General features: G+C 36.3%; 1 protein-coding gene across 1 annotated transcript; it reads left to right on the forward strand.

Moving 5' to 3' along the window:
* Positions 1-698: 698 nt before the first annotated feature.
* On the forward strand, positions 699-4,425 carry LOC100368806 (metabotropic glutamate receptor 1-like). Its single transcript, XM_002739736.2, has 2 exons — positions 699-2,705; positions 3,978-4,425. Exons 1-2 carry the CDS (start codon positions 699-701, stop codon positions 4,422-4,424), a joined length of 2,454 nt encoding a protein of 817 aa, XP_002739782.1. The 3' UTR covers position 4,425.
* The last annotated feature ends 12,804 nt before the right edge of the window (positions 4,426-17,229 follow it).

The raw sequence follows: 17,229 nt of genomic DNA on the forward strand, positions 1-17,229 counted from the left end.
TAAAATAAGAAAATGCTGGAAGTTGGTAGTACCAATATTACTAAATATAGAAAATGGTGGAAAGTTAACGGAGTATTTTTTAAATAGACTGTTCGGTCAATTGCGTTTTATCTCGTCGTAACATCATGTCAGTAAGGTTGTGACATTGTATACCATTCGAACATACAGAAGTATCTTGGTTATAAACAACGCTGGTGTCTTGGTATACATATGTTGTTTCTGGTTGACACAGAGCATATTTATGTTTAGTTTTAATGTGTTGTTCAATAATAACAGAAGTGGGTCATGAAATGTGACACTATATCTGCAAGTGTATGTATACTAGTGATGAGGCGGTCGCTTAGAATTAATATATATATATTGATTAAATAAGAGGGGAAATGAACTCGACATTTACGACTTATACGTTTGTGATTGTTATATATGTTTCATTGACATATGTATGTTAATCGTTACAATGATTGGAGTTGTAACTAGTAGCATGTGACGTATCATATACGTTGCTATGAATTATTCACATCCTGTTTAATTTGGTTCTTCAAAGATGTAGGAAGCAATCAGCCTATAAAATGTGTCGCTCTATCATACATCAGCTCATTTGGCAAGGGAGGTTTCATCGGTTGAATTTTGAATCGCGTTCTATCCACATTCACTTACGATAAACATCACGAATTGATATAATGCGTTAGAGACCGATAATGAATCGTAACATTTGGTTTACATGTTTCGCTATCCATGCGCTAGTCTATGGCAACCACGTGCCGCGGCTGACTGATACAAAGTTCTACAAAGACGGTGACATCATCTTAGGAGGACTATTGAATTTGCATATTTTCGATTCCAATCGAGAATGCGTGAATTTGGACGCGGTGTCTGTGCTGCATCGCGTGGAAGCCATGGTTTACACTATAGAGGAAATCAACTCCAGACAAGACATACTGCCCGGTGTTACAATCGGATATGAGATTTATGATAGTTGTGTGTCAGAGGACGTTGCCTTGTCAGCCACTTTTGCTCTTCTAGAAAACATCACTAAGTCCGACCTCTGCGATGGTACTGCTGGTGTCGGGCATAAATTGAAAGGTGTAGTTGGACCGCGACGTAGCTCTGTCAGCGCTGCGATTAGCCGAGTCTTCGGATTGTATCACATGCCGCAGATTACCTACATGGCATCCAGTGACGAATTGAGCGACAAATCGGCGTTCCCTTTTTACTTACGAGCAGTCCCTCCCGATCGGTTACAAGTGAGCACCATGATGGATGTTATTAGGCATTTCAATTGGACGTACATTTCATTGGTGAATTCCGATGGATCGTATGGTAAATACGGCGCTAACGAAATAAAAAGACAAGCAGCCCTTCTCGACATCTGTATAGCAACAGCGGAGGAAGTATCACGATTCGCCAATGATGCACAGATTGATGTAATTGTAAATAATCTCTTAGATCACCGAGAGGCGTCAGTCGTTGTTATATTCTCGGTTGTGTATATGGCAAACCGTGTCTTTGAAGGCGTTAAAAGAGCTAACGCTACTGACAAGTTTATTTGGATAGGCAGTGATGGCGTTTACGACCTAGTCGCCAACGGTAATGGGGGTGTAGGACATGGCGGATTTTTTATTGAACAATTCAACACCAGATCCGACGGTTATGAAAGTTACTTCAAAACAATCGCACTGGAAAGTAGTGAGAATCCTTGGTTGGGCGAATATTGGACTCATTATAATATGGGCGAAAGTCAGGAGGATGGTTTCAGTGCCAACATGGGCATATCAGCTGTTATTGACGCTGTTTACACATACGGATTCAGTCTGGAATCGATGCGGTACCACCTATGTGGGAACGGGGTAGGCGTATGTGAAGACTTCCTTAAAGCTGATGGTCGCGCTTTGTTGCCTTACCTGCGAAATAGCAGTTTTTATGGAACTCGAGGACTCGTTCAGTTCGACGAAAATGGCGATCTCCTCGGTAAATACGTTGTAAAAAATTTACAGTTGATCAATGGTCGGTACGAGAGGGTGACGGTCGGGTTCTGGGACTCCCTTGCAGATGAAGAAAAGCTCTCCATGGACAATGGCGCTGTTACATGGGGTGTCGAGACGAATCCAAAAGCGGAGACACCAAAATCTGTCTGCAGTGAACCATGTCCGAAGGGTCACATCGTGATACCCCATGGCGACGTCTGCTGTTGGGATTGTTTTCAATGTCGCGATAACGAAATTCCAGCAAACAATTACACAGAATGTCGTCCCTGTGAGTTGTTAAATTGGCCAGATATAGATTTCATGAGATGTGAACCGATACTGCCAACGTATTTGGAATGGAATGAGCCAATCGCAGTTTCGCTGATCTCAGTGTCGTTGATCGGACTTGCGATATCCGTCATAACAACATTCGGCTATGTAATATATCGAAACAAACCATTGATAAAGGCATCTAGTCGTGAACTGAGCTATATAATGTTGGCCGGAGTCACTTTCTCCTATATAATGGTTTTTGTTTTTGTGGCTAAACCAACTTTGCCGACCTGTGTTTTGGTGCGCCTTGGGTTGATGTTATGTTTCACTGTTACGTATGCTCCCATGCTGACCAAAGTGGTACGTATATACAGGATCTTCAAGTCTAGTTCAAAATCGACAAAACGTCTCACCATGATAGGACCGACGTCCCAAGTTATCATCACGTCCACGATTATTGTCATTCAGGTAAGGCTCTCATTTTCACACCCAAGGCAGACGACTATATTCAGTTTGTAGTCATGGAAACGAACATCACACATACATGGAACACACTAGCAATACGTTGTTTGCGACTATTCGCCTGAGATTGTACGACATTGGTTATTGTATGGGGGTCGTTGGCGGGAAATTTGCAGATTTCCGTGTAATAACTTGTATAAGCAGATGTTTCTGCGGAGAGTAATGCAAATTATCACGAGATAGTGTTTCCGCCTCTTCCTGGGTTTTAAAGATCCGGTATCCTGTTAAGAACTCAATATGATGTTGTTTTTGTTACAGCTCTTGAATGAATCCCCCAGTCCCAACTCAATTGCAAAAATCCGAAAAGATTTCTTCAAACTAAAAATACGTTTATTTTCCATTATAATAAACCGAATAATGGTGAAATGATTTCGACTTCGAAGAATGAACAGCTTATAGATATTTGGGGCATGTGTCTTTTTATCAAATTATAATTGTTAATAGATAATAGTAACGACTAATCATTTAAGTGAAAGCTGTTAGTGATGATGAATGAACGAGATTGACTCGAAAAGTAGTGTATGTCACGTGACCGTATGGATCCTATTTTATAATATAAAAATAGTATTAATTGTCTTCAAACGCGAAATATAATTAACACACTGTGTGTTGAGCGTATAACAAATGCCAAGGTATATGAATTGTTTTGTCTTTTCTGTTTTTAACTAAAACATCATAATTTTAATTTGTCAATTGTCATCTTTCGTCTTTTTTTTGCGATAACCAATGATAATTTAGTGCTTACAGCATTGTGACGTCATTCACTTGTCATATTACAGTGCAGCTTTTGTTTATAGTGTCCATGACCCAAATTCGCGAAATAATGGTTATGTTCAAAAAGTGATACAGAGACCACACACTTTATGAATATGCATATGAATGTTGTAATCCTCTCATCTAATTCATTCGAACTTGTCATATTATGTTTTAGTAGCATCTACATTTTATCTAAAATGCTGTAAAGCTTAAACTGTAATTTGAAGGATTGTCCTACTCTCATTTGCCCACCGATAAATTTACTTTTTGTCTCAATATGAAAATATTCCTGACAGGTCACTATCGATTGATTCTCAAACAGTGATCATCTGTATATATATGTGCAGCTGAATTTAGTTTACATGATAACTGTAAGAATACAATGACAATTATAATGATTACAGAAACGACGTGAAATTGGTTTTGCTTAAATTACATGAAATATTTACTGTTTACTTTCAGCTGTGCATCAACGTGATATGGGCAATAGTAATTCCACCCAACGCAGTCCTTGAGATGCCGATTGAGACAAAGAAAAGAGTGGAGTTGAGCTGCAACGTCAGCGCAGCTGAGATAGGAGCTTCTGTGGCGTGGAATATCTTACTAATCGTTCTCTGTTGTTGGTTTGCTTTTAAAACCCGCAAAGTGCCTGATAACTACAACGAGTCCCGCTTTATTGCCCTGAGTGTGTACACAACCTTGGTCATTTGGATGGCATTTATACCGACCTACATAACCGTACAGGATTCCACATTTAAAGTTTCTGTCCTATCATGTGCTATACTGTTGAATGCTTACGTCACCATTGTGTGTCTTTATGTTCCCAAGCTGTACGCTGTTCATTACGTAAATGACGAGAATGTGCGTATTCGGTTTGCAGTTCAAGTGGACGTCTCAAACTCCACATAAAGATAACACTACATACTAATAATGTATTGTTACTCCCAATATCTCTCGTTACTAATCATGCTATATTCTTATATTGCGTAATAGTTAACATACACGTTTATGTTTAACTAATCATCGTCATTCACTAAGAATATATCACAACAAATACTTAAATTAGACTCAATGTAAATTACACTGCGCCATGTGTGTTTGCGTAAAGGTGGGGTAAGGTAGCTACGTGATGAAAATGTTAATGTTGAATGGCAGAAAGGTTGTATAACATAACTCAATCGCACAATTCGTGATTATGAACATTCAAATGATTACTTTGTATTCGTTAACCTTATTATATATTGTGCTTATTTTTTACGTAGAATGCGTATAAATTCCAATTTCCAAAACCGAATTGTTGTCACTAAAACATATTATATATAATCCATATATTAATAGCATCATATATTTCCCACGCCTTTTTTTTTATATTCACTTAATCACTTGATGTACCACTCGATGTTTACTACATATAGACACTGTCTATTGCTTGTGTGTACATGTCGTGAAACTGGTCAAATCTCGTACAATATTCGCTTAAAGAAGAGTGTCCTAACTAATTAAAACATAATTTGCTATGCATAGTTTCAACAAAACAACCACTGTCATTCTTCTCTCACTTGGTTGCGTCAAGTGTTTAGGGTAGTGAGTTATATATACAAGCCGGCCAAGCTTGTGTCACTCCTGTCATTGTCTGAGAACAATATATAAAACACGCATATGAATATAACAGCAATTTAACTTTGAAACTTCACAATCTGATGAACGGAAAGGGATGACATAAATATCACGTACACCGTAATACAGGTCTGTCTAGATATATCACAAACAACTAAAACGTCATTTGTCGCGTGTGTTGCTCTTGTTTGTGCTGCGTATTGTATTTTCAATTCACTAGTCGGATTAGGGTGATATTCATACTGTAATTATTTCGTGAACATTGATGTAGAAATAATAAATAATGCAAACACAATTACTATTGTACAATATGCTCATTATTTATTAATTTATTTATAACTAAAATATTCAAGCAGCAGTATAATTCAGTACAGACTCCTTTCCCGCCGGGTTTTGGTTCACACGTGTACTTACAATTTGCACGAATAAAAAGAAAACATTTTTTTCTTTAAAAAAGTCTGATACACACTTCTTACAATACCAGTCGAGCAGCGATAATTAATTTGTTTCAACGTTAGTAATATAGACTACGCCTTTATGGTTCACATTGAAGAGGCAATTATATATACTGGTAGTGCACTAAAGATCCCCTTTTACCACATTAAGTAGGATTGTGTGTTCCTTTATTATAGACATTTTCATTATATTTTTTTACTAGAAACGCAGCATTTCTAGCATTGACCCTCACTTTGAAGCTAACTATTTAAACGCGTGTTTACTAATAACAATGGAAAAGGAAACGTCTGAAAACCGACATACACGTATGAATCTTAAACATAAGACTACAGGGTCGATTTATGGAGAAGCCTTCCTTACAAAGGCTCGTTTAATGTAAGGAAAACGAACAAAAAATTTAAGCAAAGCGTTGAACTTTGCCCCACAATACTAGACAGCGTAATCAAATGCATATTTCCATGACGAGTACTTGAGCAACGCCGACAAAAAAGTTTAATAAATGACCACGTGCGAAACTGACCAACAGTAAATATTTGTGCAACTGTCCGCCAATAATTACTGTAATCTTAACGTATAGCATTCGGCTAGTTGGCTAGTGCAACTTTAGAGGCAAAGTTTAATTCAGATTCTTCTAGGCTACATATAACTTTATGTGCTTTTGCAGAGAATTGAATAAAGTTTCAGTCACCACTCAGCTAACAACGATTACTAGACTGAACTATCGTGTTGCGTGTATTTATCAGAGTGAACGAACTATTATCCCAAGTAAGATCTATCCCCGGAATTTACAGGATGGAGAATCCGAACCAGAGTAACCTAGTTAACAACTCACACAAGAAAGGCAATTAACTGTCACAGAAACCAAAGTTTGAGGATTTGCTCGTCAAATGATTGTCATTTAAAACGCTGGAAAATATGCACAACCAAACATATAAAATATGTGTTATATTGAATTAAAAACGAATTAACATTTTTGAGGAGGCGAGTCAAGACAACATGTCTATAATAAAATACAAACACCTTATTTGTTACTCATTTACATTATTCATGAAACATCACTAGACTGTCAGTAGACTGTTTCAAAAGAGTCCCGGGTTGCCTATAATACCCGTCTCTTAACTTATATTAGTGTAACATGATTCACTTAAAGAATAAGTTCCCGAGTATTACATACCTGTCTTGGAAACACCCTACCATTCGAGTTATTGTCATCTACAGCATTTTACTGATGTTATAAATGTCAACCATGTACAATGCATTGTATAGAGCAGTGCAAATGTACTTATTATGTAACCCGATTACTTGGTATTACAGGAATATAAGTGCGAGTGTATAAAGTGTACACTAAATACAAATACCAGTTTGTGCACGTTGTTTTCTATCCAGTGCGTACTAAAATAACACTGATTGGTGTGACAAAGACTCAGGAAATGGTTGACACAGAATGGAACATGTCGCGCATAACACTGATTATAATACACAGGAAACACAAAACAATTTAAGCATGCGCGAAATTCTGCACTGACTTCGAAAGTGTTACGGACGCGATGGAATGTCTTCCTTATTTGGTAATTTTACGTCACGCTTTCGTTACATTCAAACATTTTCCCTTGCTATCAGCGCGTGCTGAAAATAGTATCACACCAATGAACGTAAACGTTGACACAGCGCGAAACGTCCTTCGTTGCCATTTTGGGATTCATCTTCCATTTCAAAACGGTTATTACCTGACCAAACCAATCGCACATAATTTCATACGATTCTTCGTATTTACGCCGGGGTTGCAGGTAGAATGCTTTTTGTTTTCCCTCCGGTGTATATTATTCTAATATGGCATTGTCGGGATTTTTCAGCATTTGCATAATGTATTACCTCCTTTCGTCTCACTCTGCGATGCTTTAGACCATCTTGGTTGCATTTCGACACGTCTTCCACATATTTTAAATAAGGCGTTTCACCTGGTGACTCGTGTAAAGTAATTTGGGGTGGGTCAAAACGTAAACATTATCAAACCCGAGCTGATTCTTATATTCAGCTGCCTGCGTGGCTTCTATTAGGTTATCGTTGGAAACGTCCGAGAAAGTGGGATATGCTTCCATCTCTCCACGATGCGCGTCAATGGGAACTGGGAAAAGTTGGCCATGTGTCATTTTGCAGATTCAGCCGTTATTACGTAGCCAATCAAACAACTTCAATATTGTGAATGGTGTGGTTGTATGAAACTAAGATGCATCCAGGTGCGGATGACGAATTCCACAAAATCTGCGATTAATGGGGTACTATACCATTTTAAAACTCAGTGCTGATATCACCCACTTGCTTCATTACAAAAGGTTTTTGAAGATTCTATTATGTTGTAAGTGTTATTTCTCTATAACAGAGGGACATCCTCTCGTATTATTTCTTCTGTGATTTTTTTGGCTTGGCCGATTTTGCTCAAACTTGGCAGGTAGGTCACACCTTCACCCTAGTAATTATGAAAAATCTGCCATAGCAACAGCCAAAAACTGTGTTTTTTTTTGGATAGCTTCGTGGCAAATGTATCTCCTCCTACAAATTTGGAATAAAACAACTCAGACATAGCTCATTCTACCCAGCTTGAGTGTGGGAACAAAGTTACTATTTGAATATTTGATAACTTTTTTCATTACCGAGAAATTTGACCCCAAAGTTGGGGTAACCAGCAACGGCTTTTAACTCCTCTGTGATTTTTTTGGCTGGGCTGATTTTGTTCATACTTCACAGGTAGGTCGTACCGTCACTAATTGAAAACAATCCTGGCCCACCACTGCCATTGCAACAGCCAAAAACTGATTTTTGAATACTTTCGCCCCAAATGTATTACCTCCTACCAGTTTTGTAATAGCAGTGTTCAGATGATCATGCTTTTTATTTTGGCTCAGATGATCATGCTTTTTATGTTGGCTACTTTGCGCACTGGTAAGAGATCACCGACGCCGACGTTGTTACACTGTATCAACGTAATCCCAACTCAACTTTGAACTTTGAATGAATTGTAAATGCTGCCTTCATTCTAGAAAATACTATCGCAAAACGGTTGGAAATATAACAGCAGAATACGTCCTAGTAATAAACTAAGTGACTGAATGGTTTTTGCGAACTTCGTATACAGGGCCCATTTAGTTATAAACTGACGTTAGCTTCACGTTCATGTCCTACCATGGAAACATGTTGCTTGTTGCTACCGGCTTGTATTGACTAGGTCCCGGACTGTATACTAGTACTTACTTGTCAGTGTCTGACTGTTATATACAGCCCGGAACACGTCAGAATAGTAAAAAAAGTCGGGAAATGTCAGTTGCCCGTGCCTTGAGAGCCGTTGAACCAAAACAATCTGTCACCCTTCGCCGCCCACAGCATCGATATGATTTTATATTGCATAGCAATGAACACTAAATGCAGCTATCCCGGTCAGCAATCGAATCATCAATCTTCGTGATTTATGCAGCTGGTATTTCCATCTATTTGCTTAATGGTCTGAACTTTAAAATTGTCAAGTTCGAGAATGTGTTTTTACGTACAGCTTCGCGAACATTCAACAACGTGTTGAATAGGAAGTTCATCTTGGGCTAGTGGCATTGTTAAATTTTATAGAGTACAGGAAATGTTTAATTAAGGAATTGTTACGCATATCAAAATCCTTTATTGGAACAGAACATGTTATATATTCACCAAAAACAACGTTGCCATGTTTCTAGGCGTACAACGAATTGGAAACAAAAAAATCGTGCGACCCAAACCACAGGCGCACGACTGACCTAGCCATGCCTGTGCTAGCAGTAATTTGAACTCTTTTGGTCTTCCTCAAATTCCTGATTAGTTCAATCAGAGTTTTAGTCTTGCCAGTTCCAGCTTGTCTCGTTAATAAAAAAACTGTGTCCATGTATATGGCCATCTCTAAACTGAACTGTTGTAGTTTATTCATTGTTATTTTTGACATTGTGATAGGAACTCAAAGCTCTACTCCACAACACTGATGAAATGTTATTTTGTAAATTGTTGAATGCTAATAGCAAACCGTTTAGTTCACAAATGACTAACTTCAAAATGGAACAAAATTAAAAATATGAAATTTGGGGAAAAAAATAGAATGAATATGTGTTGCAGGTGTCAATCAGGCGTCAAAACACGAACGCAGCTCAGTCAAAAACGGGTTCCTTCAATAATCCTGGACTTTCCCAAAAAAACGTTACAGTGCTGTTACAGGATGTTAGTTCACTGGAGTCTGCCTAGCATCTGATCATTTACTCAATTGAAACAGATGGTATCAATTACAACTTCCTGTCATTGTATATAATGACTTTGAATGTGTACACTTATAAGTACCACCAAGGACATATAATTAAATAACTAATTGTATGCGTATCCAATATGGCGACCAAGGGCAAAAACATTTATATGCAAATTAGCTTTAGTTGAAAATTTGACTCGATATCTATGTGAATTTGAACCAAAATGTTATGGGCAAGACTCAGAATACGACTGTGACAGCCACTGAAACGCAATTGAAAGCAAATGAACACGTCAAGCAAAAAAACTTGTTCGAGTCGTGGTGTAAAATGGAGGCACATACCATTTTGACTCTTGAGGGGAATGGAAATCAGTTGATGTGAGGGTATCACAATAAGCAAGAGAGTAAATCGTTTTTATGCTACGAAAAAATGCAGACCTTGAACGTATTTTTTTGGACTTTAGTACAACTTTATTTTTGTTCATTTTTAGGTTCATTTTCTGCAAGAGACAGAGCACCTTAGCGGCCGTCCTCCAGCAAATAATGAAGCAAAGGCATTTTCGATGTCGAAATCGCGAAACTCACCCTTTTTACGCAAACTGGGAAGTTCGAATTAATAAACGAAGTACAGGACGACGAAGATAAAATATCCAAGAATCAACACTTACCATAAATCTCAAACGTGAATATTCGTGGAGTATTTTAAGTCTAACTGGACCATAAGTGAAAATTTGTTAGTACTCTAATTATCCAAATATATTTTAGTATAAGATAGTAATAAACAAATGGCTTTTGAATAAACGCCGACTACATCAGTGACATTGAAGGCATCCAAGGTCCGTTTAGTAACAGTTTTATTAATTCTGATTACTACAAACGTTTGACAACGGTTATATTGTTATGTCACAAAATGGATAACATTTTCATTCCGTATATACGATTCGCAGCTTTTAACACATTAAACTTTTTAGCTCGCTTTCCTTAAATTATAGAGCTCGCATCTTCATTTGCACAAACTATCGCTAATCACGATTACACGGTTGAGAAATTAGTTTTATTAGTCATCAATATTTGTGGATACATTGGTAATACGATTTGGAGTACATTCAAACAGCGGTCATTATACAACATTTGAAAATGACAACTGGTCATGCGTGAAACAGACATTCCTTTGCCAACAAGTAAAGATGGAAATAACAACCCTACCAATGCAATATCCAAATCACATATCTAAAGGAAATACATCGATTGTACAAGTCCATGGACAAAAAACCTTTGCCCAAGAGACACAGACAACACAATAAAACACAAACATGGACAAATCAGTGAAAGAATGACATATGAACCCAAGGCATACCGACAGCCATGAAGTGATGTAAGGTGTTTCGTAAAGAGTGAGTCCATTCTGCTTCACATGTGTCACACGCCATATATCAATCTAAGTCGTATATGCGACTTTCCAACGCAGATACGTTTCACTTCATATTTGAAACTACAAGAAATTACTAAAAGAAACATCTGGTAAATCAACAAATAATTTCGAGATGTTGGCGTGTAGTGATATTGTCATTTGTGGTTATAAAGATTATTAGATCATTATTACAAATTATTTTATGACAATGAAAACGGTATAACAAAGTCGTTTGCAACAACCCCAAAAGACTTCTATGATAGTATTACGAACATATTTCGTACTGGTAAATGTGCGTAACGTTTACGTTACAATCGTCACTTTTGTTTTGGTTTTGTTTTTTCACAGAACACACATATATACACACGATATCACGAAAAAACGATGGTGAGAACCTGGCAAATCGTGCTATTATTCTTCACTATGTTTAAGTACACAAGCAGGACATTTATGTATAATTGTAAGCGTTTGACGAAAATGCAGCAAATTGTGTACTTTGCCACGGTCACCAGCCTGCCGCCTTGCATACTTAGCGGTATTATTGTACGTTCAATATGTTCAATAACACGGCAATTATTTCTAACCCCTAGTGTGTTTTATACAAATATTTTACATTCCCTATGAATCACTACTTTTTTGATTTGCGTGGATCAATTTGGTGTTTCCGTTCTATATATTTATTTTGTTTGTAGTTTATAATCGCAATTACACACAATTATACTTATATTTCATTAGTATATACTTCATGGGGTATTGGTTATAAATAGTGTACCTGCAAGCATGTTCTTTGATCAGCGTATCATGTGACATGTAACTCTGCAAGTCCCATCGCCTCAATCCTTCATTTTTTTATATTCTTATAATCACCTCAATTTAAAACATCCAACAGAAAGGTATTTCAATACTAAATGTCAAACATAAACTGCTGTATCAACCATGGTTAATGCAATTAAAATCAAATTTATTTGATTTCAGTAAAACAGATAATATTGAAAGATATCGTGCTTCTAAAACTAGAAATGACAGTAACGTAGCTTCCTGATTTCAATTCTGAGTAGACTTGTTCATGAAATCTGTCATACACTCATAAATTGCTTGAGAATGATAGGTACAGCATAGGAAATTTCAAATATGTCGCGTAAGCCATTGGTGAATACAAATAATGCGCTGTTCATGTGAAATCATAAGACAGACGCAATATTTAAATCGTGAAGTTTGTCGCAGAGATTGTCAGTGGGTTTTTTTTAAAGTTAGTGTTGCGAGATATTGGAGTCGATTGATTCCAAGCTTTCACAGAACAAGTTTATAAAGATTTTGAGTATAGCCTCTTTGTGACATGTATTCATTTGTTCTGAATCTATCGAACAGCTTCGCATTAAATGTCATGAGAATAGTACATCTAATGCATACGTTTTATTTTATAGACAAAACAATCGTAAACGTAAAAGTCTTATGAAAAGATAATAATACTTTCTAACGCTCTAGCAAATCACATCCTGGCAGATAAAATGGTACCCGTAATGATAACAGCATACTTATTAGTGGTTTCTACATGCAGCTGTTTCGTCCTAGTCATACCCAGGTATTATTTAAACTGTCACTATTGAATACACTGTCACACATGGCCATTAATTAAATGGGTAAAATGTCACTTTTATATTATACAAAACCACATCCAATCGTTTGGTGAATTTAACAAAGTGTGTTCACAGTTTAGTTTGATAACTGTAATGATCACCCCCCCCCCTCCAAGGTAACAGCAATATGGCTAAACCGCCATATCCGACGATGTTGCAGCGCAGTTTCAATTGGTAACCCGAACATCTATGTTTCCTTCGTTTACACAAAACCGTGATGTGATGTTCAACCACGTTTCTAACGTTCATTTCAAAAGTTAAGTTCAATAATACCATTTTAATTTAAACATAAGTAAATGTTACACTGCCAAAATGCATTTCGACCATGCTAACAAATCAAGCATAGTTAAAGATTAGTTCCTCATCCTTTGTTAGGGAAATCTACTATTTCTATTTTTGTTTAAAGCCGGATTTTGAATTTTGTCACTGCACTGAATTTCTTAACAAACGCATCATTGTCTATCATTTATAATGTGTTCAAATATGTTTTTTCGCTTGCTGGAGAAGGGGTGTAGTATTTTCGTCTTTTTGCTATTTTTTTGTACTAAGTAAACCGTACATTAAGATCAATATCAAAGTGATATATCCATGCACAGAAATAAATAATTATTTGTGGCAGATTAAACATAAACTAATAAGCACGCATGAATAATGTAGGAGTCAGTTAAAAATACAAAGAATACAATCTATGTTGAATGAAATTATGCATATGATTAAATTAATCGATTGAGGAAAGTGAAACAAGTCAAAATTGTCATAATCGATGATTTTGAATGCAATATTATGTTACTGAAAGGTATGTAATCTTAAGTGAGATTTCATCAAAACAAATGCATCTTCGGAAGATATGCACGACATATAACAAACTTACTATATTGTGTAATTACTGTGTTTTATAAACACGTTATATAAATCAGTAAGTGCTAGCAAAACAGTTTAAATAATGTAACTTACAGCATACCACACACACATTGTTATACAAGTTTATTCACAGGTCTTTGCAATTCTTCATAGATACAGTAGAAACTAGAAAGCTTATGTTTGCTGCAGGTTTCACACCATAATCACATAATAGTCTCATAAGCTATAGCGTTCTGTATTCCGACACTATGAACGCAATGACAGGATATAATTAAACACTATTTAAGGAACAAAAATAAGGCCCGTGGCGCTCTCGCCTTCAGTGACGATTCGACTGCCATTTGCTTATATGGCTGCCAATTTTCATTCCCAGAGCTTATTGTTTTTAATATGACGTCAGTCATATGCGCGTTAAAAAATTGTATCACGTGTTGTGGTGTCAGTATGATAATATTGTTAATACAAATAATAATATGGTCAAATCCGTGATTGTAATATAAAAATAACAAATGCATCAACAATAAATATATTATTTCAAACGTGATTAATTAATCAGTGTACATTATTATAACATCAACGGACATAACATACGTATAACTCATATACATATACATGATCTGTAATTTATTTTATTTATTTTGTTATTTATCGGTATGAACGTGGTTTGAACATAGGTGTTGTTCAAGATTTCTAGAATGTGATATGAATGTATCATTGTATAAGCTTTATAAAAATGAATTTTTGTCATGGTGTAGCGGCTGGCTTTAACAGGGCATGGTTCTTACGGAGCGTGATTGATGTTATTGTAAAAAATCACTTATCCGCATATAATACGCGTGTCAGTTCGTACAAACAAAATAAATTATGACGAATAACAACGATCTCAATATGTATATATGTTGTGGCACGGAATGGCCATTTAACCTTTCACTGGCGAAACATTACACGATGAGGGCCGTGTCACTGCGAAGATGGCATGTAACCATCTTCTGTCTAGGGTCTGGAGCAACCATTGCTTCACTAATGTATCTTGAACTGTTCATGTCGACTTTGCAACTTCATCACGAATTCTCAACATATCGAACAGGTTACCTTGGTATTATTCGCGATAAGGGCGCACCGTCGAATGTTTCCACAACGCAATCACGTATGAGAGGCGACGATACTGCTGTCGAATCAGAAGATTGTGGTTCGTTATTCATAGATGCATGGAAAATGCATATTACACATGGTTTTGTGTACAATGTGAACATTGACAAAATAATTACGGAGTTGCACCGATTGCATCCAATGTGCACATTTCTACCACCACCGGATTGGTATGAAGACAATATCTAACATCATCTGACCTCGCACCTCGTTACAAAATTGAATACACAAGTGTATACATCGGTATTATATCAAAGCAATTTCGTATGAATAGGAGAATGGAATCGATGACGTGAACTAATGCAAACAACATTATTGTCAACGTGATGTAATTTGACCCAAAGCGGAGTATTGATCAGCAAACCGTGCTGTAAACATTGTGATATATGGATGACATCATGACTTTTCTAATCTTAATATTTCATGCTGTTGATATTGTTGGTAAACTTTTTGTATTGGTTGGTAAACTATTGGTACAGTTGTGATTATATTATCCTACCAAAACAAAGACATATGGCGGTATATTTTTACCGGATAGCAAGGACGGGTTATATTATTGATTATTTATTTATTTAGAAACAACATGTAAATAAAGCATAGGACATCATTATCATAACATGGACCTATGATATTTTTCATATTTTTGGTAAATTTAACCAATGCTGTAATTTTCATGAAAAAAATTGTGTGAACCACATAGTGTGTGAAGATAGATCCGGCAACCAGTCTTCATTGCGGCATGAAAAGACTTTGATTACATGTTCAATTATTTGAATGGAAAGTTTCATGTTGGTGATTCAGCATTATGTGAAGGGTGTGTTTGTCTGACAATTATTTCGCTAAACATGAAAATGATAGTCTGACAAGTCAGTTAGATGCTGAAATTCAATTGTCTTAATATATATATATTACGGTATATGACAATAATATATTTTCTCCTGCATTCTTTTTTTAAATATGTTGATGTAAATGCGCGTGCACAACAATAATCATACACTAACATATGTGGCCATATTCGTTCCCATATTTTTACTGTGCTATTCATTTGGTATCACTTCCGGTCATTCGACAACTTTATACTAGGCATTTAGCTGGCGTTCAACGGTGGATTTTACAAGGGTAATTAGAAAACACTACAGTTTTTAGAGGTTGAAAATTGAATAGCGCAAAAAATACCTCATCGCATTTGGAACGTTATCTACTTTCACCCAGACATTTCATTCATCTCACACGTATATCCGAACTGCATATCGATGTAAGGACTTATTTTGTTTCAGGTCAAATTAACCATTTTTCAAAATTGGCAGTAAAATAATTTACCAAAATTCATTGGCATAATTAAACATAATTACATTGCTGCGCTTAATTTAACGTATGCAATACCCCGCCCCCGAAATCAACTCAAAATGTACAGCAAAATCATCTACATTTCTTCTGCATTACGCATGGCTATGATTGTAGGCTACACAAGTTCAATAATGAGAAGTATTGTAAACAGAATTAAAAGTCAGTTTATTTGCTTCAATTCGTGAGTTTTATGTATGGCAAGCATTGCGTGGGATTCACGATAGACCTAAATACGTGAGTTACGTACATTGCAAGTAGTGACTGGAATCCACTGTAAGATTCAATACTTGGGTCATATGTATGGTAAGCGGTGTCTAAGATTCAATACAAACTGGTCCAAATATCGGCAGTGACGTACTGGATAGATTGCAATATTTGTTGAGGTGCTTGTACAAACAAGTCCACACCAACATTCAGTATTGTGAGTAGATTAGTTACTCAAGACGTTATTTCTCTCAAATCCCTGTGCACACACACAAAATCATTATGTGTTGTGACACAAATTGAGGTTAAATTTAATTATTCCCAGATCAAAGGCAGAAAATATGTGGATACCGTCTCTTAAACATCCATCATCGGTGACAAAGATGACCAAGTAACACATTGTTACGTGTCGCACTGTATTCGTTATATTCATCAGTACCGCTTTTGAGCATACATCATTCGGATAACATGTGAGACTAGCATGTGATTGTCTGTTTGTTTGTTTACTGTGTAGTGATTTCCTCGAATGCATTTGCTGACGTGCATGTTTTGGCTAGATAACAGGTATATTACTGTCATATAGTTGATAAAATACTGAGCTGTGGTTTCAGTACTTGCTATTTTTTCATCAATATGATAGAGACAAAAAAGACGATGATTTAGAAACTAGATACAATGCTGATTGTGTTTTCATATATATGTCATATTTAATATGATTAAATCATATTATATGTTTAAATATAATGAGCACCAGATAAAAAAAATATTCATAAATAATCA

The sequence above is a fragment of the Saccoglossus kowalevskii genome, chromosome 10, assembly GCF_978046115.1.
Source record: "Saccoglossus kowalevskii chromosome 10, keSacKowa6.1, whole genome shotgun sequence".
NCBI lineage: Eukaryota > Metazoa > Hemichordata > Enteropneusta > Harrimaniidae > Saccoglossus > Saccoglossus kowalevskii.